This window comes from Mastacembelus armatus, chromosome 1 (genome assembly GCF_900324485.2).
Source record: "Mastacembelus armatus chromosome 1, fMasArm1.2, whole genome shotgun sequence".
NCBI lineage: Eukaryota > Metazoa > Chordata > Actinopteri > Synbranchiformes > Mastacembelidae > Mastacembelus > Mastacembelus armatus.
In genome coordinates, this window is record NC_046633.1 from 23,830,995 (window position 1) to 23,855,897 (window position 24,903).

General features: G+C 40.5%; 1 protein-coding gene across 5 annotated transcripts in view; it reads left to right on the plus strand.

The window, feature by feature from the left end:
- The window catches only part of septin9b (septin 9b), a 69,677-nt gene that overhangs the window by 34,209 nt on the left and 10,565 nt on the right, over positions 1–24,903 (plus strand). For 3 of the 5 annotated variants that reach the window (XM_026302523.2, XM_026302522.1, XM_026302521.2), the window contains exons 3-6: positions 18,819–19,004; positions 21,809–21,937; positions 22,071–22,152; positions 22,402–22,539. In XM_026302523.2, the coding sequence (XP_026158308.1) occupies positions 18,819–19,004; positions 21,809–21,937; positions 22,071–22,152; positions 22,402–22,539 (535 nt within the window). Of the gene's footprint in view, positions 1–8,544; positions 8,652–17,895; positions 18,048–18,818; positions 19,005–21,808; positions 21,938–22,070; positions 22,153–22,401; positions 22,540–24,903 lie in introns of those variants that run through there. The other 2 variants (XM_026302525.1, XM_026302524.1) reach the window with 2 other exon arrangements.

A 24,903-nucleotide genomic window follows, 5' to 3' on the forward strand; every position in this document is an offset into this window, starting at 1 on the left:
TCATCGGCCATCAAACACTCAGCCTAACATGTCTCCACAGAGATGAACTAGCTGTGGTCAGAGGTAGCACATTTCTTGTCATTTCTTTGATCAGCTTTCATAATTAAGAAATGATTTTTTCAGCTGGGGATCCTTATTTGCAGCCCTTCCCTTGTTCAAACCTGGTGGCAGAATTATTATACATAATAAGGGACAACAAAATTGGGTTTGTGTCCAGTTTAACATTAATATATTACACCCTGCACAAACAGTTGCTTTTATTTTAACACCAAAGATGGAATTTCTTGCTTTTACAATAACAAAATTGTTAGTTGCTGATTATAAATAGTGTAGTTTTCATGGGGATAATGCCAGCTAGTAACTGGGTAAAATCCAGTAGCTTCACTTATTAACTCCTCTTTGTTTCCTTCTGGGGGTTTAGTGATAGTAACATTTCAACTTAGTTATCCTTATATTGCCTAAATAAACCTTGTAGTACATTTGTTTTCCTAATTGAGGTGTAGTCATTATGGGAGAAAGAGCAAGTGAAACTATTTGTCTTTTATTTGGATTGACCTTCTGAAAATAGGGAGGAGGAGCCAATTAAGGGCAATTGGTGATTTGTCTCTGCCTGTCCATAGGACAGGAAAGGGCACACATGCATGCACACTAACACTTTTACTTCATCGTGAATTTTTGTTGTCCTTTTGCTGTCTCCTATTGACATACCTCCACAAACGCACACACACAGGCAGGTACCCTCAGGCACAGGCATATTTGAGGTCAATCTTCTCCCAGTGTAATTACTCTGGACTGATCCCAGACCATTACTCAGTATGACCTGTCAGCTAATTTTCCTGAGGGGGAAAAAAAGAGGCAAAGAAGAGGAAAAAGGGCTTTTGCCTGTGTGCAATTGCTGAGGAGCTGACTAACATCATTGTGAAGTTGTATATGTGGCTGAGTTATGAGGCCGAGCAGTCATACCTATAAGATTCTTTCCATGGATTTAATATTACAACCTTGAGTAATAGAATAACCTTCCTCTTTTCTTTGCTTCAGTCTTTGTTTACACAATTAAAATGTCATAATAAAAGACTCATCAGAGGATTTGTACAGAGGAGGGAAACCAAAAAGGATTATACTAAGCTGCTAGATATACTGTATAATAATAAATCAATAGTTTATCTTAGTATCGAGGTGAAAATGTGTAAAGACAGAATTATGTAAGTGAAAACTACAGCTTTTTTTCTCAAATCTAATTTCACTTTGCCTGAAGATAATCACATGTTTTTGCACTAAAGCATAGAGTCTTTGCTTTGCTGCCAAATACTTTTAAAGCTTTGCTCACTTGAAGTCAGCATGCCTGAAACACTTCTACATTTGCCTTTTCAGTTCACAAATGTCCCACAGTCATTGAAGTGACAAGTGTCACTTCTCATTAACTGGAATGTGACTTTCATTATGGGTGTGTTTCCTAAAGTAGCCACTAGGAGGCAGTGTGTGACAGGTAAAGTCTGCTTGGACACTGAACTTGGTAAAATATGTTTCCTCTTTGTGGACTGAGTTTGATAAAATTGCCTCCAACAACTCCAGGGTCAGAAAATTGGACCACACTGGTGTAACTATTTCCTGTTCATATCTTTTTAATCATCCAATATATCACCAACAAAGACACTCATTCAAAGCAGTGTCTTGTGTGTAGAAAACTGAACATAAAAGAATTTGTGTGTTTTTTGTTAAACATCTTGCACTGGAGAAGGAGGAGGAGCTGTGAGAAATGGAAAAGGGACAGCCCTTCTGCCCCAGATAAACAGATACACAAACACACACACATATGCTCACACACCCACACACACAGCTCCCCTCTCTCCTAGATAAGGCTTTCGGAAGTTGGAGTTCATACTGAACATCTGGTGGAAGTCAAGGGTTAAAGAAGTTTCCCACCACTGCAGAAAGACCTTTATCCTTTTTAGTCATTTTGCCAAATCCCACAACTGCAGTAAACGCCTGCTCTGCTATCACTTTCTATGAAACCGACACATTCACATATTTTACTTTTACATACATGTAAAAGTACACACATGTTCAACACACACACACACACACACAGTCCACTTCCTCTTGGACTGGGCACAGAATGATCATGCTTTGTCTTTGCACGGATAGTTTAACTCAACCGCCTAACTTTAACACTTAAGCACACACAGAAACACACAAGCCTCTTTTATCAACCTTTTTCCATCGCTGTTTGATAATTGACAAATAGCAGGATGTGAGCCATCAAAGCATGATGAAGCGAACTGAGATTACGTTTGGTCTCGGTTGATATGATCTTCGTTTATCTGGTCTGTCTCTGGGTGAAGCCTCCCTCCTGTTTATCCAGATATGAGACTGCCATGGTTCCTTTGTCCAAGAAACAAATGGGGAAATTATGTCTCTTATCTTGGGCATGAAAATGGAGAAATAACACCAGAGTCATCTCAAATAACTAATAAAAAAACACACACACTATGCCATTATGAAGCACAGTGGATTTTTTTTTTTCGGTGTCATTAATCAAACATAGCTGACCCAGGAGGACTGAACTGCAGCCAGTAGTCAGGGCTACCTGTACTCACCATGCATGATTACACACGTTATCAACACATCACAATAACTTGCTAGGAAACTGTGTTACTCAAAAACACAGTCAAATAAAATGCATTACTGTCCAGAAATTCCACTTAGTCAATTCTGGGGTTTTTCCATGTGCACACTTTTAACTAGATGAGTGAATTTGATAAAACCATTGTGCTTGATTGAACCATCTGTAAAGGAAGGAGTTTCTATTTGCAGATAGTGGCTCTAGTGTATAAGAAAGGCTCATTTCTTCTAGTCTCCACATTCTCTGCTAATCATGTTTGGCCCACTGATAGAAGACATACTGGAATTAATTGTTGGGGGGGGGGCAGACAGATGGCCGTTCGTGCCACAGTCCTGCCATCTGCTGAAATGACTACATGAGAGAAGATGAGGGGGCAGGGGGATTCATGTGCGAGGGTGTGTGTCTGTCTGAAGAGCATGTGTGGAAAATGAAAGGAGAGTGTGCAGTCTTGTTCCTTATGTTACAGCAACTGATTATGCTTTTCAGTATGTGATGATCCAGCAGCTTTAGCCATTTGACCTTAGGCTATAAAGCTGTTGGACTTTTAGAGATAGACCAGTGTAGCATATCACTAGTTAGTGAACAAAAATTAAGTTAATCTGACTAACTTGTGCAAATTTTCCATCAATGAAGCCCAATTACAACACTTTGGTAGCAAACCTGTCCCAAGTGAATGCAAAAAACATGCATAGAGTCTTGCATGTACTAAATGTGCTTGGGAGTTTTTCTCTATAAAATGGGACTTAATACAAAACTAAGATTTGAGGTTGCAAAGAGAAAGAGAACTAAGAGACCCCTCAAAGAAATCATTTCTTCTGTGCATTAGGGTTGGTGAGTATTTTTACCTCAAATAAAAAAATCTTGCCTGAGACCACAGATGCACGTCATAATATGTGTTTTGATGTGACATAGATAAAATTTAAATGACATTTTTACTCCACAAAGACTAGAGTTACCATGATACTGCAGAAACATAATGGCCCACTGGGCTGTGATGAAGTGATGCTTGAGTCCCTTTTACAGTGTTTCCAGAGTGTCAGCTGCACATATGTAGTTCAAATGTGTCCAAGTGTGTTTCAACAAGGACCCTGCATCACTTAAGCAATATAGTTTTAAAAGCTTTGGCATTTACTGTGAAATAGCATTAAGAGTTCAAGGCAGGAAAGTAATTCTGACTCTACAGATTAAAGTTTTGGATTAGCCAAGTGAGCTCCAGGCATAAGTGCTGCTTTGCTAACTGAAGGGTTTATCCCTTGGTTTTTAATGTAAAGGTAGATTTTACTGAATCATTAAGGATGATCAGATTTAACATTTCAATAATTGGCACCAAAAAAGAACATCGTCATCTTCATCATCATCATCATCATCATCCATTGGAGACTTGGAGGAGCTTTGGGTGAACTTTCACCCTGAGCCCCGATGGTGTAAAGTGCTTTGTGCAGACATCAACATTGTACAGGGGAACATCAGGCAGATGGAGGAAGTGTTAACAAAACTAAAGGGTGACTTTCATCAGATGAGTTTCTGTGTTAATGGTCTGGTAAACTGAAATGACTTATTCAGTGGGGAACTGAAGTGCTTCTTGTGGTGCAGTGCTGATAACGCCACATGTTCAAAACGTGATGGTTCATGTTTTCTAGAAGAAGTTCTTCTGTCTTCCTGTGCTTCTCTGTCTCTGCACATTAAAGGTTTCTGTTATAGATCCATCCATCACTTATACCGTTTATCGTGTACATGGACAGTTTGGTCCCTAATCAATCTAACTTAGATATCTTTGGACTCTGGGATGAAAACCCACATAGACAAGGGGAGAACATGCAGGCCCAGAAAGGTTCCAGTTTGAACACAGAACCTTCCTACTGTGAGGTAACAGTGCAACTGGTGTATCCACTGCCCCACTGTGCCACCTTTCTATTATAGATAATTAGACTAAGCTGGTTAGATGTTTCTGGACATACACTCACCTCAGACAGAGTTTAATCACCGAGCTCCTTCAGTCTTCGCTTGGGTTTAGAAACTGAGTCATCCCTGTCCCACACAGATCCAGTGAGTGGCCGGGGATTCGCCAGAAGGCTGATCCCCTGCAGTCACTGTGTTTATTGTTCATCAGGGGAGACTTCAACTCCAGAACAGCACATGTTGGTGCGTGTCCTTCGGGAAGCAGAGTTAGTTAGGTTAGCTCTTGTTCATTCACATAGACAAAGCTTAAAGGCTGGGGACTATTTTCATGCTTTTTTTTCCTTATCAGAGTTAGCGTTTGTTAAATCCTACTGGTAGCAAGAGAGAGAGAAAAGACAGAAAAGGGCTGAAAGGAAAAATGGCTTCTGCTTGCAGTGAGTACAACCACCAGCAGCTGGAAAACCTATGTAAGTATTTGTTCATTTGTCTTTTGTTGATGTGGGAGAGCTTGGCTGTTATGGACTATCACTCTGCAGAGGCAGGAGAGACCACTGGTTTCCATTAAGACTCATCAAGTCTTCACATGTGGATGTGGAGAAATGGATTCTCAGAAAAATCTGAAGATGCTGGTTGAACATTTTTGTCCCATTCTGTTTCTTTTTGTTTAGTTTTATTACAGAGCTCATTGTTTAGCTGAAAGCAATCTGACTGTGAGGGACCATTTTGCACTTAGCAGTTATTTCCTTTGGGCGACTTGATTTTTTTAAACTTGAAAAATGCTTCCATAGAAGAAGTGGACTCTTTTAAGCATATGGAGGGGGAAAGCCTTTCCTTGTCCTTCTCTTTCTCTTTGGTGACTGCTCTCAGGCGCTCCAGCTGGGAAAGCTCTGGTGACTCAAAACAGAGAGAGAGCACTTGGGAAAGCACTTGCCCATAAACAAATGTTCAGACCACAAAATCTGCCCAGTTTATCTTCTTTGTGGTCATCAGTATAAAAACAGCTTTTACTCTGTTTGAACAGCAAAAACCTGATAAAAAAGCAAGAGCATGCCCGAGTTATTGTAACTGCAGGTCTTCAAAATACACTTGGAGTGAAATAATTTAGCATCAATGTGTTGAAGTGCTGTTGCTCCAGATAGATGTTGGTGACTTTAAGCAGAGGAGGAGGTTGACTTTTAGGTTGTTGTGATTAACCATCGTCACACATGCTGTCTCCCTGTGCACCACAGGGGAGCAGAGCAACACAGCAACAAACACACACACACCACAGGAAGTCTCCAGCACACCCAGCTATCTTGCCTGTATAGATACTCAAGCCAAGCCAGATGTTCTTCCTTTTTCCCCACTCTCCCCCATTCTCTTCCAGCCACCCCCATCCCACCTCCTCCCATTTCCTTTAGCCCTTTCTTTTTTCTCCGTCAGCTCTCGAGTTCTCTCGGCGAGGATGTGTCGCAGAGTCACTCGGTCTGCTGAGTCATGGAGGTGACTCTCCTAATCATCTCCATATGTGCTCTGCCCTGATTGGGTGGCCTTCAGCAATCAGCCCTGACCTCCGGGCCAAACACGGAGCTCCCCACTAAGGCGCCTTGCCAGACATGTTAGTCTGCAGTTTCTCCTCCAGCATGATTGGATGCTACCAAATGAGCTCAAATGGCCGGTGTGTTTCAAAATAAAACAAGACACTGCTCATCTCCATTAATTTGATCTTTGCAGACTATGAGTAACCACATTACATTACTTTGAAAAACTCTGACTCCTGGCTGAGTTTTGTAATTCATTATGGAAGGACGTTTTGTTGTGATATATCGCTTGTATAGCACTTTTCTGAAGCTGATTTCTGAAATTTGTTAAGATGTGCCTGTTAAGACTGTAAACAGTGAACTGTATGGTTCAGTATATACTTTTTTTTTTTTTTTTTAGTTCTTTTTATTAGTTTTATCATTGTGTACTTCCTCCTTTAATCTCCTAGTTGGGTCCTAACTGAACTTATTTGACATATATGTTTGGCTCAAAGCAGATTTTTAGGCTTTTTGTAGTAATAAAATAAAATAAAATATAATATAATGCTGGTACAGCAGACCTCCTTTTTATCTTTAGTTCCCACAAGAAGAAATCACAGTTTCCGACATTTTTGGGTCATGGGCTTCATACTAATCGTGTTGTTTATTGTTTAGTGACAGCTATATGGCGAGTGTTTTCTTTGATGAAAAGAGATATACAGTGGGAATGTGTCAGAATTTCTGCCCAGAACCCCCAAAAGACTGTTCAACAGTTAAAATCACTTAGTTTTTGTCCTCCTACTCAGCCTGCCATAGATCCTGACTTCAAGTGCATCAATTCCTAGGTTTGATTACATTTCTGCAGAAATCTATCATTTAAAAAAACAGTATCTGATACTGAACCAAGGATCATTAAAAAGCTATGAAGCCTGTTTGCTGTTCATACATAGTGCGAAGGAGAAACATCTGTAGGCTCTAGAAATGACACAGCAGGATATCTTAGAAGCAGGGGATTGGTTTTCAGTGTAGACATGGAAAGCTAATCTCTTCCCAGAGTCAGTGTGAAATCAGTCTAAATGTAAAATAACAGCATTTACTGAAATCTATGATTTCTCAGTGTTGAACATGAAAACTAGTAGATCAGACAGTGATAATTTTGTTCCAACAGTATGCAGCACATATTTTATCATATACAGTAAATATATACTGCATGACTAAATGCATTTATGCTTCTGTGCAGTCACATTCACAAAAAAACAAACACACACAGTGTGAGATTCAGCTCCAGTGTTCACAGGAAGGAAGCATTTGTGCTGAATGTTATGAAAAACTCTCAGGCCTGTTGCTGATGGAAAAAAAGTTGAACCATATCACAGAGGAACAAATCTCTCTTGTTCTAGTCAGTACAGATCAAATTCAATTTCAAACCAAATTTTTAATCTTTATTCTTGGTAAACATCTCTTCACATGCTGCCTCCATTAGGATTTTGCAGTATGGGGGTTTGTTGTGATAAATGTGAATCTCTCAGTTGTGGGGAAACTGGAACACAGGAGAACATCAGAGAAATTCTGATTTCCAGAGAACATCTGGGGTTTGGAACCACTTGCATCTGTTTTGCAGCCAATGTTGACTTCATTGCAGCTTGATTGGCTCAATGATTACATGAGTATTTATAGTGAGTATTCTGTATGGTGAGTGGAGGCAGGTCACCATAGGCACATGAAATTAGAGAAAACATAGGAACAGCAGTATAGAGCATGCAAAAACTGTAAACCTGGTTATGTTTGTCTCTTAGACCAGGATTCTTCTCTATGAAAGATGAATTTTGGAAGTAATAGTAAGCAGTAATTTGAAGACAGAAACCTTTTTATGCTTGTTTAGTAAATACATGGCCATAGAGCCAGCAACAAATTAGCTTAACTTAGTATTGACACTGGAAGTAGGGGGAAACAGTTAAGTGGCTGCTTAACCAGATCTATCTACCAGCACCACTAAAGCTCATGAATGTGTCTGCTGAATCCAAAACAAAAGGCAGAATAACAAAGAGAAATGCAAATTGTAGGTTTTTGTAGCTTAAGCAGACGAGATGTAAAGATGTTAATTAATGAGCTTTAGATGTGGTGGATTTTAATGGTGTGACCTATCCAGGCTGTAGCTTCATCCTGTGTGTCTCTAAATATCTTTTGATCTGACTCAAGGGAGAGACAACCAAATGTTTTCAGCACACACACACACACACACAATCTAATACTCTCCTCTAACAGACAAAGCAGCAGGAGAGAGCAGATGGACAAACACACACACTGGCACCTTTTACACTATTTTACACAGGGATAACAAAAGAACACAAATAGACAAACACAATCTTGTATTTATTTTAGACTAAACTACACACACAGCTATTTCTCTAGTGGACTTTTCTTAATCGCACATGGTTTGAGGTAGCCTGCTGTGTCCATTCACTTTCTCTGAATGAGGGGTGTGGCTGCCAAATGCCTTCAGAGCCACTTGGGATGATGGTCACATGACCGTGCTGGGGGCGTGGCCAGGGGAGCAGCAACCCAGCCTCACCAGCTGGAGCTGTGATTGAGAGAGGAAGCGAGAGAAGACAAGGAGAGGAAAGGGTTGGGTGAGTTGTCAGTTTTTCTGTTTGCTTCTCTATTTTGCTGCGAGAGCTGTGAATGACTTTGGAGAAAGGGTAAAGGAGGCAGGAGGTAGCTGAAGAGGCTGAAGAGGGTGAGAGAGAGAGAAACAAAAGAAGGGGAGAGATGGATTGGTGCTTTGAGGCTGTTGTGAAAGTTTAGTTTACCAGGTGTCCTCATGGGTGCTGTGTGGAAAATACAAATTCGAGGCTGAGGAGACTGAGTTTGCTTTTGGCAGGAGATCTGTAGAAAACTTCTAATTTAGTGTATAAACCTTGAACTTTCTTGTTTCTTTTATTTTTTCTTTCTATATTCTTTCCTGTTCCTATTGTTCAGCCATCAGGGAGAGTTTGGGGGGTCAGTGCACCCCCCACCACGCACACACAAACCCTCACCCCCACCCTCCTCCTCCTCCTCTTTCTTTCCCATTGTGTCTTCAGCTCTGGAGCATGCATGGATAATCAATCTGCCATAATGGGACAGAGTGCTAACCAATCAGGACTCTCTAAGTCCTCAAGTCTCCAGAGCCTCTCTCTGTTCATGTTTTCTCTTGTTGCACTGGACAGACTTTCCAGGCTGACTTTGATCCAGTGCAGTGGATTAGCCAGGCACTGATGGACCTAAGCTGTTTTGACATGATTTAATTTTGGCAATCTCTTCTGCTCTCTAGAGAGTTTGTTACCAAGTTCAAGAAGAGTTGAGGAGTTGATCAGCTCATACTTTCAGTCTGGGATTTGATCATCCACAGGATCATCCACAAAAACTCTTCTAGCACCTGTCACTTGCTTATGGTGAAAGAAAAATAGGTTGTGGTTTGTCATTTAGCTTTAATTTGATATCCCCGGCCAGCAAAGCCTCAGAAAAACCGTTTATCTTCTAAATCTTCAAATGCATCACATGATCTGCCTTTACTGAGCTTGTACTACAATTGCTGAAAAGTTGCCTTGTTGGATGTTGCACCTAAACAATCACACAGAAGAAACACTAAAAGAAAACCTGCACAGTGGGTGATCTTTCTGCTCCATTTTCAATCGAGCCATGTGGACGTGTTATCAGAGATGGTGTAGATATCCTTGCTATGCAAATATCAGCCACACTATATCTGAAAACAGAGACATCTGACTTTGCACTTTGAGACTTCTGCATGAATAAAATACTACCCACAAGTCATTGCAGCAGTGTCCAATTACAAAGTGAGCATTATGGAATTAAGAAATTAATTTGGGTTCATTTTCCCGCCCACTGTGTCAGAGTGCTGACACTTCTGTGATTTACATAAAACATTATTACAATATGCTTCACAGTAGGCCCCAGTTAAAGCCAACCAGTCATTGTTTGCATTTGCTAATCAGATTATCTGGCTGATAATAAATAATTCAGTCAGCACAGATAAACACTTCATTAGGATTCTTTGGGGCCAGCAGCATGAAATAAATTCACTCAGAGGTTTTTATTTTCCTGGCTGTAATTAAATGCCTGATACTTTATAACTAGACATGTCAAAAAATATCATATTCAAGAAAAATAAAGCAAGCTGGATTCTTGTAGTGGCATTGAACAGTTCCACATACTGTGGTGTACTGAACTGTCCAATATGTTGTTGGTAGAACATATTTGACCAAAGAATTTACCTTAAAGGCAGCAGAGATGAGAGCAGGAGAGGCGTGAACATGTTTTACAGTAAACAACCAGCCTGTTTAGCTGAAAATATTCTTTTCAACATCTTCATAGTCCTTTAGGTTATTGTATCTATGTGTGTACAGCATCTTGCAGTGATCTGCCTACTTTTCCTCCATTGGCAAGGTAATATTGTAGATGTTATATTTTTGTCTGTGGTAAGGAGTGGTTAAAGGCTAAAATGCAGTAGGCAATCAAAGACGATTTCTGCAAACATGTCTGCTGCCCACAGTGGGAGGATGTTTTCTCTTCTATGTGTATATTGCAAACGGGGAGGAAGTCAGACACGTCACTTCCTGTCAGAGGTGACAGAGCGTGGGTCTGCCAGCAATGGAGGGGAGGATGGGAGATGGCAGAATACACCAGTTTGTGGTGCTTCTTTCTACAGAGATGTGCTGGTATTATGTCTCAGTGCATTATGGGTCACCTGTCACTGTGTTTTGGAAACTGGGACAAGAGAAGGAAATGACAGAACTCGGTCTTTGTGCTTCACAAACACCTCAGTGTTTACATTAGAGCCGATTTCCAGCTTGTACTTAATTTTGAGGGTTACTATTGCTACAGGTTTAATAACATATCATCTGTTGGTTTCTTCATGAGTTTTGAAATATAAACAAATATATAACTAAAAATAGTTTGTCTTTCTACTTTCTCTTGAGTTTTGTTTTTTCTTTTAAAACTTTGGTTTGTAAAGACGTATCAGTGTTTTGGTAATTAGTGAAGACTTTATGATTTTTTTCTTATTGCCTACAGATTCTGACAGCGATGCCCTTTTCAAACACACATAAGCCTTTATACCAGGGGTGTCCAAACCCATTTTCCTCGAGGGCCACTGTCCTGCTTGTTTTCCAACTATCCCTGATCTACCCACTGCTGATTACCTGGATCAGGTGTGTTCAGCCAATCAGAAGCTGGGAGGTACCATTTCTCTTCCCTCACTTCCACCCTCCTCTGAGATGGTATCTTCCAGATTCTCATGCCCTGAACAGACCTGATCCAGGTAATCAGCAGTGAGTAGGACAGGGATAGTTGAAAAACAACAGGAGAGGGGCCTTCGAGGACCAGGGTTGGGCAGCACCTGTCCTATAACGTCTGCTTGAGGTCCCCAATCCGAGTTGTTTGACTTTGTTGACTGTTTTTGTCCTTCTTGGTCTGATTCTAATTATGCACCTCAGACAACAAATTGCATTCAATAAAACATTGAAGAAATAGAAAGACTCAATTTCCGGTCCATTTCACGACTTCAAAAGAAACATATTCAAGTGCAGCAATCAGCTCTCATATCCTTTTGCTAAGCACTACACTGCATCCATCATTGAAACAGTCAAACCAGCCTTTCCACTTCACACTTGGTGATTCTGTGATTTACTGCACCTTGGGCTCTGTTTGTCCTTCACCCTGTACCAGTTCCTCTGCTGCAGCTGTGGAAGGGTCTGCGGCTCATCTATCTGAGTTCCCCTTCTATGTTTCTCAGAAATGTTTGAGTGTTGAGTTTTGCTTGTGGTCAATTAGTCAGAGCTGAGAGCTGACCGAAACAGTGGGCCATCAGCACCAGAATGTCTTTCCTGCTGTGCTGTGCTTTCCTTTCTCATTTTCTCACACTCTGCTTACAGCTATCGATCCAAACTGTGCTCACTCTTGTTATGTTTTTTACTGTTATTACAGAATTTATTTTTCGTCTCATCTCTCTGGTCATGGCCTTTATGTACCTCACTGACCCTCCATGCTCAGCTATTTCCCCCCTCCCCCCTTTCTATCTTTGACATGTTTTGGCACAGGTCATTATCTTCCCTACCAGAAGTTTCTATGCAGCGAGTTGTGTTTCAACAGAGAAACACCACCTGCTTTTCTCCATGTCAGGCCAGGGGTTGCATTCCCAGTTGGCCAAAACAAGTGACAGAACTGACAGATGAAGTGGTTCAGTGGAGGCTTTTTCTGAAGTGCCATCGTCCACCTCACAAAAAGCCTTGTTGTCTTTGTGTGAGAGGGTTGTTCTGCTGGGAAAACACGTCAGGATTTTTAATCAGCATGTTTCTTTGGTTGCAGAGTACAGATGGGGGATTGAATGAGAGGGATTTCCTTTTGGATGAACCTCCTATATCCTCTCAGCCCCCTTCTTTTGACCCCTCTCTTTCATTACCTATTGTAAACACACCAATATGTTATCTCCCTCCAACAGAGCACAGTGTGCATTGAGTGAGCGACCTGTGGTCCTTTTTTAAAAAAAAAAAAATGCTTATGCTTATAAAAAAATATTAGCCCCTTTGGAAAGTTATCTGTGGATAAAGACATTTCAATGTAGCAGTAAATCAGAATTTCAAGTGCTGCTGCAACATTAGCTTTTATGCATCTTTCTGGCATAGCCTTCTTGCCCATTTAAACCTGTGCCTGCTGGTCCTTTGTTTTTTTTCCCATATGGTGTTGTTATTCTGACTGTCGTCCCTGACATGTTTTTATACTACTTCGATCAGTGCACTTGTGATTTGGGAACAGATAAAATCCAAATCTTGTCCTGTGTTTTTGTTTTGTGCTTGTGTTTTGAATACAAGCAAGGCTGGGCCTAAAGCAATCATCACTTACAGTGGCTTCAGAAAGTACTGAGGCCACTTCACGGGTATATTTCTACAGGCCTCACACACCTGGATTTGGGCAGTTTATCTTTGCAGTCTCCCTGGATAGGAAGTTTTTGTAAGCTGCCAACTTCAGGTCTCTCCACAGATTATCTGTTGGGTCTAAGTCGGGGCTGCACAAGGACAGACAGAGCCTTGTTCTGAAACCACTCCAGCATTGTTTTGGCTGCTCCAGTGCTCTGGAGGAGGTTTTCTTCAGGTATCTCTCAGTATTTGGCTGCATTTATCTTTCCCTCAGTTCTGACTAGTCTCCACAAATACTTGTAATATTTACAGCCTGAACCCTTACCATAGCAGTGTACAGCAGATCCATCCCATACTTCACTTAAATGCACTGTGGCTGCACAGTGAAGGGAAAGTCGCCCCTGCCTTTACCGTGTTCCATTAAATGGATTAGTGCCATAATGTATATGTGACTGAACATGGTAATGTGTTTAAATTGAAATGAGTGCTGGTATGTTTTATGTGCTTCTGCCCCGAGACATGATGGTATATTTCTCAGTTGAGTGTCTCATTCTATACCTGACCATACTCATAAAACGACTCTATAAATTTTTTTTAGATGAATTTAAATTGTGCATATGTTAATTCTGTATTCATGTGACACCCTTACGACCGTCGCTCGTCTTTTGCTGCCTCCTTATTTTCGGACTTCTACGTCTCCTCCAGACAGCAGCAGGCATACAAGTTTACGGTGTCTTCCTCTTTAGAGGAAATCACCACAGAGCCAGTGGAAATGTAATCTCTGCTTCAAACGAGACAGAGACAGAGGAAAAAACTGAAGACCCACACACAGGAGAGAACAAAATCCACCAGGGCAGAGATTTAGGAGTTTCACCTCTTGGGAACCATGTTAAAAAATATAAGCGCAGACAGTGTTTAAGATCTGTCAGTGACAGTGTGTAAGTGGAAGAACAGACATTATCCCATCTTTTCCCAGAGTGCCTTGGACGTCTTTTAAACACATGCCCAGACAGACTGAAGTGAAGGAGGGGAAGAAAACCAAGCAGTTTGTCTTATTACTAACACAAAATTTCATTTGTTAGAAACACTTTACTCACCTATGAATATTATAAAATACAATTCAGAGGCGCCTTGTCTTGTTTGTGATTAACTTCACATCATTTCCAAATGTTTTCTTTTTTTAGGATTTCCTCAGAAATGAAGACATATCTCTTTGCATCTCTTGATATATTTGCATGGCTGAATTAGAATAAATGTAGCATGCACATTAAAACCTTAGTATTTGAAACATGGCTAAATAAACTGTCTGAATCTTCAAGTTAAATCAACTTTACCACTACAAAAACCCCTCTCCATGTAGACCACTTGCTTATGTTCAATGTAAGTCACTAACCACACCATTTAAGTAACTAATTTTTTGTTGTGGTTGCCATGAATCATTGTACTGATTTCTTTGTCTTGTTTCCTTTCCCTTCCTGCAAAAAGGGAAAGTTCATTTATTATACTGATATTGTCAGGACCTGGAGTTGGTTACAGACAAAAAGCTGCTTTCTCACATAAAGCAGGGCTGAAAAGTGGTGATGTGGCGTTAGTGGATCGATGGGAACTGAATTTTCTTTGGGTTTTAGGAGGCTTTTCAACAAAACAATGAAGGCTTTGTTTCTGGCTCTAGCAAGTTCAAGTTTCACTCAGTGAATATTAAATGTGGGGTTGGTTGTGATTGCCCGATGGGATTTTAATGAAGGGTTTGAGAGAGGAGTGTTGAGTTATGTATGAATCTATGGCCTTCCCTAGTGGGACGGGAAGTCTCTGTTACAGTGAAACTGAAGATTGCGTTAGTTTTCCAGGATGGTTAGTTAAGAGGTCAGTTTAAGGAAGGAACAAAGTGGGTTTGATGTTTCAGGACAGCGGCTATTGTCAACCAAACCTTCCCATGTTGCATAGTTTCTGAAATATTGACTTTGACAGGATGTGTTGCTTTTCTCTGAAGATTAAGGTCAGACAAGAAAAAAAGAAAGCTGGACTTCCAACAACAAATAAAGAAAGAATAAATTGAGGTATTTAGCTCAGAATTTGGGTCAATCTCCAAAAACACTGGATCCCGTGTTGCTTCTACACTGGATCTTGTTATCTCCTCCCTACCTGCAGATTCAGTTCCTTCACTGACAGTTTGTTGCAGAAAACCCTGATGCCTTCGGGCTCGAGCTGACATAACCCTGATAATATCACCGTGACATTATAAAGGTTATTTTCTCAGACTTGACAAAGCTCCTATCAGAGCCACTGAGAACATCCAGAGTCATTATACAACTGTTACCTCTCATGATGAATAAATTCACAGAAAATGGCCCTTTAAGATACAAACATTTCTTGTGCGGATGTAAAGGCTGTGGTTTTGTCTGCTGTGAAGCCCTGTGACAAACGGGAAACAAAAAAAAAAAAAAAACCCCACACACAAACAGAAGCTCATTTTGCGAAATACAATACTTTTGAAATAACACAAGATACAATCCCTTTGAAATACTGACATTTTTTACCAGTTTTTCATGTTGTGGGATGTCTTTCAAAGTATATTATCCTGCAGAATATGAGCAGATGCATTATTGCAAAAATGTAAAGGTACTGTAAATGTTACACACAAACACTTGAGCTGTCTGGCTTATTATTGCAGCCAATCTTAACTCATAACATCTGGTTACACTCTAATAAAGCTGTAAGTGTTTGACCAGCCTGTATAGATAAAATGAGATAAGAGTCAGGTCCAATATTTAGTTTTGAAGGGTCAGTTTAGTTCATTGATGCGCCTGCAGAGGTCAGTTTCCTGTAAATGGTGCATCCTCGGTGGTTCATCGTGGATTTATTTGGCTGCAGTTTCTAAGAAATTTTATTCCAGCAAAGTGTCACATGCCTGGTATATTGTTCTATTGTTGATGCATTTGTTGGGTCGGTGTCATTTGAACATGGTTTGGGTTCAGAGACTGAGGCAATTGAGCTGTGATCTGAGTCATAGTGTATGTCTCTGTTCATCTGTAATGAGGTTACTCTTCCAGAAATGCTTTTTAATGCTTTCTTCATGGAGCAACACTGTAGCTTCAGAAGCTGTTGTGGATGTGCTTTAAATGTCAGACCTGTCAAGTGGATACATGAGTGACATTAAAAAGCAGTGAATACGTTTCTCAGCCTTTGAATAAAAGGAGTTTCATTAGGACGCTGTGCTGATAAAGTTGACTGTGCTTGGTCGGACCATATGAGGAGAAGTGAATATAAAGCAGCAGGGTGGTGGTTCTGTTGGGTAACATTTTTTGACACTCCTGGCACTGCTTTTGATTCTTCCCCTTTTTTGTTGCATGTGTTCACATGTATTAGATTTGCCTGTTTTTCTTACCTTAAAGTGTGTTTTCCTGTGACACAGTGTGATGGTTCTATTCTTAGAGAGCAGCCTTATAAGACAGCAGATGGCCTGGGTCTGGTACAGTCATGGTGCCCAGGAGGCAGCTTGGCTTCAGGCCTGGGCTACGTTATTAGAGCTAATCTGCATTCTGTCATTCAAGAGGCTACTGATGCAACTGGGCTCTCCGTATGTAATAGAGTTCAGTGCAGGGTAAGCCAAAGGCCGCTTTGTGATACTATGCCAACACTTGCAAATGTATCTCACAGGCTCAAGATAAATTGATCTGAATACCTCAGGATTATTGTATCACTTCCAGAACATTGCTTTTCTGTGTCGGGTTTCTTGAGGACAGTGGTGCAGCACTAAATCAGTTATAGCCCACTGTAATGTGATATTCACATAATAATTGACTTTACAGCATGCACTGAACTGTCCTACTTAATGTTAGCATTACCGTTATACTGAAAAACTTGAATCTTAGCATTAAAGGAAATTGTCTCTTACAATGTGAAAAATATTGTGCACAAACTGTAACTATGACCTGTTTTCTGACGGATGATGGGCATGTATGGATGGATTTTTTTTTTCCAAGTTCCATGTGCAGGTTGGAGCACTGGTGGATGCTGTCAAGACTGTTGAAAGTGTAGTGTTGCCCCTTTCTTCTGCATGTTGTGCAAAACTGTAGCTTTTGTCTTGTGGGGGAGAGGAAAACAGTTTTTCAGTTAACTCCTCAATACCCCCATGAGTTTGGATTTTTACGATGTGCAAGTATGTGATATTATGTGTGTACATATTCATGTGCATGTGTGTGTGTATGAATATACATGCCTGTTCTGTCATTGTTCTGTTGAGAGGAGGTTACTCTGAATCATTGAGCTATACCATTAACTTTCATCCTCTTTCAGTGTGTAGATGTTTCTGTTTTTATCTAAACATGTACTTCCTTCCTTTGTCCACGTGACACTTACCCAGGAAAAAGTCCCTTAGAGACACAGAGGAAAACTTTTTTTCCCTTATGGAAACTCTGAACTTTAAAGTTATAGTAACAACTAGAAAACCTGTAGATGACGTGTAGCCAATCGCTGTCTCTTCTATCCCTATTTTAAACTTTCCATCGGCCCATGAAGACAAAACTCTGAGCTGGAGACTTAAAACAGAAAATGTTCTATTGTTCAGCATTAATTTTCATATCACCACCAGGCAAAATGTTGCAATTACTCGTTGCAGGCAAGCTGTTGCTGTGTCATGTCCGACAGACAAATCAAAAGCACAAAGGTTTCTATGTTCTTTAACAAAAGCAGATGGATGCTGAACAAATCTCACTTTCCTGTTATTTGAGAAAAATAATAGACCCCAAACAAAGCCTCAGCCGTTGCTGTACCTGTACCTTTGTGCATGCATGCTGTTCACCCAGAAAGAGATAAGGATATAGTCAAGAGTGACTGTCACCATTCAGCTTCAGGTATATATATTTGTGGTTTGTAGTGTCTGTTACTGCAAACCTCACACAGACACAACCACAGGTTTCTGTCACAGCACAAGAACTGTTGTCTCCTCCTACATTGAGTGTCTCAGTGTGATTCTGTTGCAAGCACATACTAGCACATTTTGCATAACTGAGCTGTTTTTGAGAGAGTGTGTGTGTGTGTGCTTGTGCTTGTTGAAGCAGTGCCTTGGCACACAGCCTTTGTCTTCTAACGGTTGATCCTCCTTAAAGTGAGGTAAGCCATGATTTGTTAGTTTGCTGCTCCCTTAACCAACTGGATCTGTCTATTTTCTGTTCCTTTAGGAATTCTTTTATAAAATTCATTCCGAATTTACAGCTGTACTACTTGCACATAATTTCCTTCTGTGATGTCAGGTTTCCACTTGTGTCCTGTGCTGCTAACATGAGATGCATGCTGGTCAGAATTAATGCAACATTAGGAAGCAGATGTGTGTCTGATCCAGTTGGATTTATTGGTTAGTTTTATAGTTGAGCATGTGCTTTGGAGTAAGGATTATTACGAAAACAAGAATAATCTGTTGAACAGAACAGGGGAACGTTTACCTTGATATTTTATGTTCATTGATGCACGTGTCGCACTGCTTGCACAAGTTGGGTTTTTGTCAGACCGTTTAAATGGAGGAGTATACTCTTTGTGTTATCTTGTATAACAGCAAGTTTAAATTATTTGAAACTTATGTGCATCCTGTTTCACACAGGAAATGAACTGCTCCGATTAGCATCCTCTACAGGTCTTAATGCTGAGCTTGTTTTCTGCAGTTTATATGATTCCACTTGTGAACAGAGTCACACAGTTTCTTTTTGAAGTCACTGTCCCCATTTTTATTTTACCAGTTTATTTTCTCATGGTCAGTGTCAACAGGAATACTCAAATGTCATTTTTTTTGAATGTATATTTAACCTCACTGCATAATATGGACATCTACAAACTTTAGGATCACTTTGATTCCTGCTCCATACCTGCTCTTTTTTTTGTATCTCTCAGGGTCAGAGGTCAATCTGAGCCACAGCAACATGTCTGAGTCTGCAAAACCTCCCCACCCCAACCCTCAGGGTAAGGGGGAGAAAACCCATGGCAGCGACTTCAGCTATGTGGGGATTGATGCCATTCTGGAGCAGATGAGGAGGAAGGCTATGAAGCAGGGCTTCGAGCTCAATATTATGGTTGTGGGTGAGTCTGACCTCATAGTTTCCTATCCAGCCAAATCTGGGCCTTGACATTGAGCTTCATTAGGCCTTAATGTTAGATTAGAATAAACTTCTATAATCAAAAGTGACACAGATGTATAAGAGAGGACTTGGAGATTGTGATTGCTTCCAAATGTCTTACGTTCACATCAGTTATTGACTCAGTGCTGAATTCAACAAGAAAGATCAGATTGTAACCATTATAAACATTTGCAATTTGGACTTCAATAACACAATATGCAGAACAAAGCAATGTAGCAATTCTCAATCCAAAATACACAACAGTATAAACCTACACAGATATTTGTTTATCATATAAGACCACATGAAGTGCTTAGTTTATTGTCAGTGACAGGAAAAACTCATTTTTTATTACTTCTCTTTTTTGCACTCACCATGAAACTGCTTCTTTTCTGTCCTCTGATACAAACAAAAAAACTAAACTATGTTTGTTTCTCCTTTTGTTTTTTTTTTGTTAAGCACCAGCCAGCATGGTGTTTTTTCTGCTTCAAGGTTTTTCTTTGTGTGTCTGTGATATAAGAAAGACAGACACTGACTTGAGTGGATACATACAGGGTGGCAGGCTGAGAAAGTGCTATACTGATGGCTATTACTCTGCAGCACGCACTCCTCAGGGAGCACAATGCTGCTCAGAGAGCAAACCCAAGGCCAAACCTATGCACAAATTATCCCCACAGGAATGAATGTGAAGATGTGTTTTTATTTCTTTCTGTTTTTATACTAAGGTATAGCATCATTTGTCTAAAGCCTCAGTGTTTATGTTTTGGTTTTGTTCATGTTGGCAGGTTGGTAGTTAGTGTAGAAAACACTCAGTTTGATTTCAGGCCCTGCAGGGTGGGATTTTGTGCCCACAAGCTAGACAGCATGTCAGAACAGCTCTAAGGAGACATCCCACAACATACGGTCCATGAAAAAAGCCATAGCCATTTCAGATGTTGTAAATTAAGAACATGTTTTAATGAGAAAGTTATGACGGTGCAGTTTGTTTCATTGGATGTTTATTTGTGGGAATAAATAATGTGCCTCAGTGAAACAACACTGCCTTTAATCTTTCTCAGTTTTTCATCTTGTTGCAGAGTGCACATTTCTACTTTACACTGACATGTATCCACATGTAGGGCTCCATCACCTTGAGGAGAAATGAAACTTGTGTGAGATGATATTTAACACTGTGTTGTGAAGTAACACCGTCACACTGTGTAGACTGGCATAAAGGTTTTCAATAGAATAGACGCAGTGATTTTGGACTGCTAGAGGGAGCCCTGAGATACAGTACTATAGCAACATCTCAGGTTCTTACACCTCACTGGAGTCATATTTCTCAATGCAAGGCCAGTGTCGACCTGTGCTTGGTCTCAGTCTTTGGCTTAATCAGTGCTCGACGTTTTTATTCAGTCCCTGGAGTTCATGGGATTGTCATAATGTTATGCAGTTAAAGTTTTTTTTAGATTCACAGGTGTTTATGTTCACTGTTCAATGAAGGTGTTGCATTACAAGAACAACACTGAGAAGATTTATTTGAGATTTATGCAACAACATGGCACTTTTTGTGATTCTAACGTGGTTTCCGTTGGCACTTGGAGTTGCCACTTGGTTTGCTGGCAAAGATGTGAAAGGTTAAAGCAGCTGTGCTTTTGGCCCTATCACTTGTGGTGCACTCTGTGAGATGCTTTTGCCTAATCCCTGCCCTCAGCCAGCTGACCTTTTCATTTGCGCCATGCAGAGAGGGCAGCCAGGGTGTCTCATTGTGTGGCGATGTGTGTGTTGGAGAGAAAAAACATGTGAACGTGGGGGAGTGCATGTGACTAAGAAGACTGCGTGTAGGGTGTGTTTGTGACACACAGGGAAAGAGCGGTGCCAAAGGGTGCCCTGGGTGCTGCAGAGGGCCTGGCAGCCTGGCAACACTCCACACGCCACAGTGGATGTCCATAGGGGCTGTGAATGGAGAGCGGGAGAGAAATTTGGAGGAAAATGTGAAACATACTGTGGAGATATATGTGTGGGACCTTTTTGTTTAAGAAATATCAAAACACATACAAGTTTGTATTATATGATATTTACATAAAGGTTTCAAAATTATAGTATCTGCAAACAAAACTCAAATCCTTTTGCAGGCATCTTTCATCTGTTGTCCCAATAGAATTTACTGCTATTTAAAGGTCAAAACTAACAAGTGATGCTAGAAACACCCCACATGTACAAAGTCATTTATTTCCAACAATTTCTCACTCTGTTGATTTTGTAAAATACTTTGAATATATTTTAAAGGCTCTTTAAGTTTTATACTTTAGTGAGTTCACACTTAAAGTTAAAAATTATTACAAATTATTATTTTACAACTGTCTACACTTGGAGTAGACGACAGACAGTACGTGGGAATCATTGACTGGTGATTTGATTTGTCTTAAAAGTTGTTAAATTCTTTTGAATTAGTTGTGTTTCTGTTCATCTTCATGTTTTTTATACAATACATCTACGCTGACCTGCTCATTCTGCTCGTCTGACACTGCAGCTGTCTTGCTGTGCTTGCAGTTAATTCACACACACACACACACACACACACACACACACACAGTACCACGCAAGCCAAATATCAGGAATGCCTGTGCTTATTAATTTTCACTCTTTGTGGTGAGAAAACCCCTAAAAGAAACTTTTGTGTTTGAATTGAATGAGGCTTCTGTCTTTAACAACTTTGACCTTGTGTCTATGGTTAAAATCATTTGTCAGTGTGCTCCTGCTTCCTCTAACTGTTTTCCTATTCAGGGCAAAGCGGTCTGGGGAAGTCCACTCTGATGAACACCCTGTTCAAATCCAAGGTGAGCCGCAAGTCAGTTCAGCCAAACCCAGAGGAGAGGATCCCCAAGACCATCGAGATCAAGTCCATCAGTCATGGTCAGCCTAAATAGATTGATATTAATATACTAAATTTGTTTTAAGCTGCTCTGTACTACTTTTATTTTGCTCTCTATGTGTCTGTGTGTTTGTGTGTCCAAAAATTCAAACTATATGACTTTTCTTTGTGCAGATATTGAGGAGAAAGGAGTGAGGATGAAACTGACAGTAATCGACACTCCAGGCTTTGGAGATCAGATTAACAATGAAAACTGGTGAGCTGAAGATACTTGATATCAAGGCCGCAGGAGGAGTTATAAAGTTACTGTTACTTAATCACTCCACATAGTTATTACAGCCACACTTCAGTAAAAACACTGCAGTTTTATCATTCATTTAGTCATGGGAACGTGCATATTAATGATTTTTAAAGGCTTAACAGCTCTTTAAGGAAAAGGGGCTGATTTAACGGGTTAGGTTGGAGTAAAAACTCAGTTCTTATTGTTGGCTAATTCTGTTGTCAGCTGGCAACCCATCATGAAGTTCATCAACGACCAGTATGAAGCCTACCTGCAGGAGGAGATCAACATCAACCGGAAGAAGAGGATCCCGGACTCCAGGGTGCACTGCTGCATATACTTCATACCTCCCACAGGCCACTGGTATGACAACATATCAAAGAGACACGCATGCCCCATTTTTTTTGTTACTCATCCCACCAGTTTCTCCCACAGCTGCAGAGATGAATCAGGCTTTCAGAGAGTTCATCCCTTGACCTATTGTCTTTCCACAGCACAATGGAAGTGTCCTTCTCTAGCTCTTTATTTCTGTCTGTCTTTGTGGTGACCACATGTGGAACTCATTCCCTGCTCAGAGACACTAAAGTATCACCTGAGGAGTCAGGTTTCACAGAGAAATTCTCACTGTTGAGCGAGAACATGCAACCACTATAAAGATATCAGAAGTGCAGTACTTTATTTTGAATAGGAGTGATTTTAATGTTTGAGGCAATCTTATATGTACATTATATATGAAATAGTTAAAACTTTGACCTGAGCATGTTGATTATAGGCTTACAGATGATGATTTACCAGTAAAACATATGTAGCCAACTTGTAATCTAGTGTGATTGTAAAATTTGGAAAAACTGCTGCTTCAGAGGTCTGGATTTGATTATTGATTCAGTGTCTTTTATTCATCTGGAACATGTTTACCATCGTTTAATAGAGAGAAAAAAAGGAATCCAAGTGGTTTGCAGATGTGTTCCTGATAGAATCCAACATGACAGTGGTGAGGGACTAACATATTTTGATCAGTGTGTGTTCCAGCACTGGACTAGATTTGGAGCGCAAGAAGAAAAATATTGTCTGTGGTGTGCAGTCACTGAGATTGTGTCCAAGGAAATGAAAGGAATAACAACACTGCATAGTCATAATGAGCGATGTTCAAAGTGCCCTCATGGTATCATGGCAAAGCATGTTGTGTCTCTTGTTAAGAAACCAGGTGGAGGCTGATTGCTTCACTTACGTTACGTTTGCTTCAGCTACAAACCTCATTTCTCTGTTGGTGATTTCAGGCACTTTTGTCCAGTCAATTCCTATTTAATTAAACAGTTGAGGACAGATGAGCTGTGTGTCCTCATATGCACTAAGGGCGTATCAGGACATACAGGCACACATGCAAATAAACAGCAGACAAGGCTGAGTATCTGTGTTTCATACAAGCATCTTGGTAGGACTGCTGTATTGTACACAACACACTCACGCACCACCTCCAAACACACACACACACACATTCACCAACCACCTGATTGCATACATCCACTGCTGTGTAGCTGTAACTCACCAGTTGTCCACTTAAATGTTTTCTCTGTGAGTGTGGGATGATGTGTGTGTGTGTCTGCGGTGTCCTGCTGTTTGACAGACCCTTTCATCATCTGCTCATGTCACCACAGCTGCTGCTACAGATAGAGTGTGTGTGTGTGTGTGTGTGTGTGTGTGTGTGTGTGTGTGTGTGTGTGTGTGTGTGTGTGTGTGTGTGTGTGTGTGTGTGTGTGTGTGTGTGTGTGTGTGTGTGTGTGTGCGTGTGCGTGTGTGTGTGTTGCTCTTTGTATAGAGCTGTGTTGGCAGTGGACTTAAGTGGGCAGTAGACATGCTACCACTTGTTCATGCACATGTTGCATGTATGTCGTGAATGTGTTTCTGTATCCTCGTGCTCACAGCTGCAGAGTTAAGTTCAACACCTGAACTGCTCTCCTCACTGTGAATCTGTCTTGTTTCTCTCTCTCTGTTCCTATATCATCAAACATTTGCCCTCCAGTGTGAAACATGAATACAGGGAAGTACACACTCATTTCAAAAGCAACGCTGCTAAACATCTGTCAGGAAGTGGTGTCTTTATTAGAGCCAACCAGAGAGTTGTAGACAGGAGTACAAAGCAGAGTGTTGGGTCTACTGTTGTGACCTAGCATTAAGAGGAATATCGTTAAATAGACAACATCTATGTGTGTATATGTTCAGATACAGACTGGGCAGCACACAGATCTGCAGTACAGCACATACCTGCAATTCCAGTCCATGAAAATGATTCTAAGCCTTTGAGAAACAATATATTTGAAGCTCCATTTGTGCTGGATAAGTAGCCTGATTCATGAAAATAATTTAGTGGAACAAATCTAAAAACTGTTTTGCTTTTGCCAGTTGAAGATTTAAATTAAGGCCTGTTACCAATTATACAGACACAGTGCCAAAGCCTCCAGACGCCTTTGCCATGTACCCACAGTTCAAGACCGACAGGGTGGAAAATGATGACAGAACTTCCCTGGTACCTCTTTAGGGTTTCAATCATTGGCGATATGCTGCTTTTTCTTCCTTCGATTATCTCGATTTCCCATTTAAAACATACCGAACAGCAGTTTGTATTTATCAAGGCTGTGAGATTTATCAAGGTTCAAATGAAATTTGCATGTCAGCAATTTGCTTTTTAGTTGCTTATGTGGTTTCAGATAGATGAACGATGCTCAATGA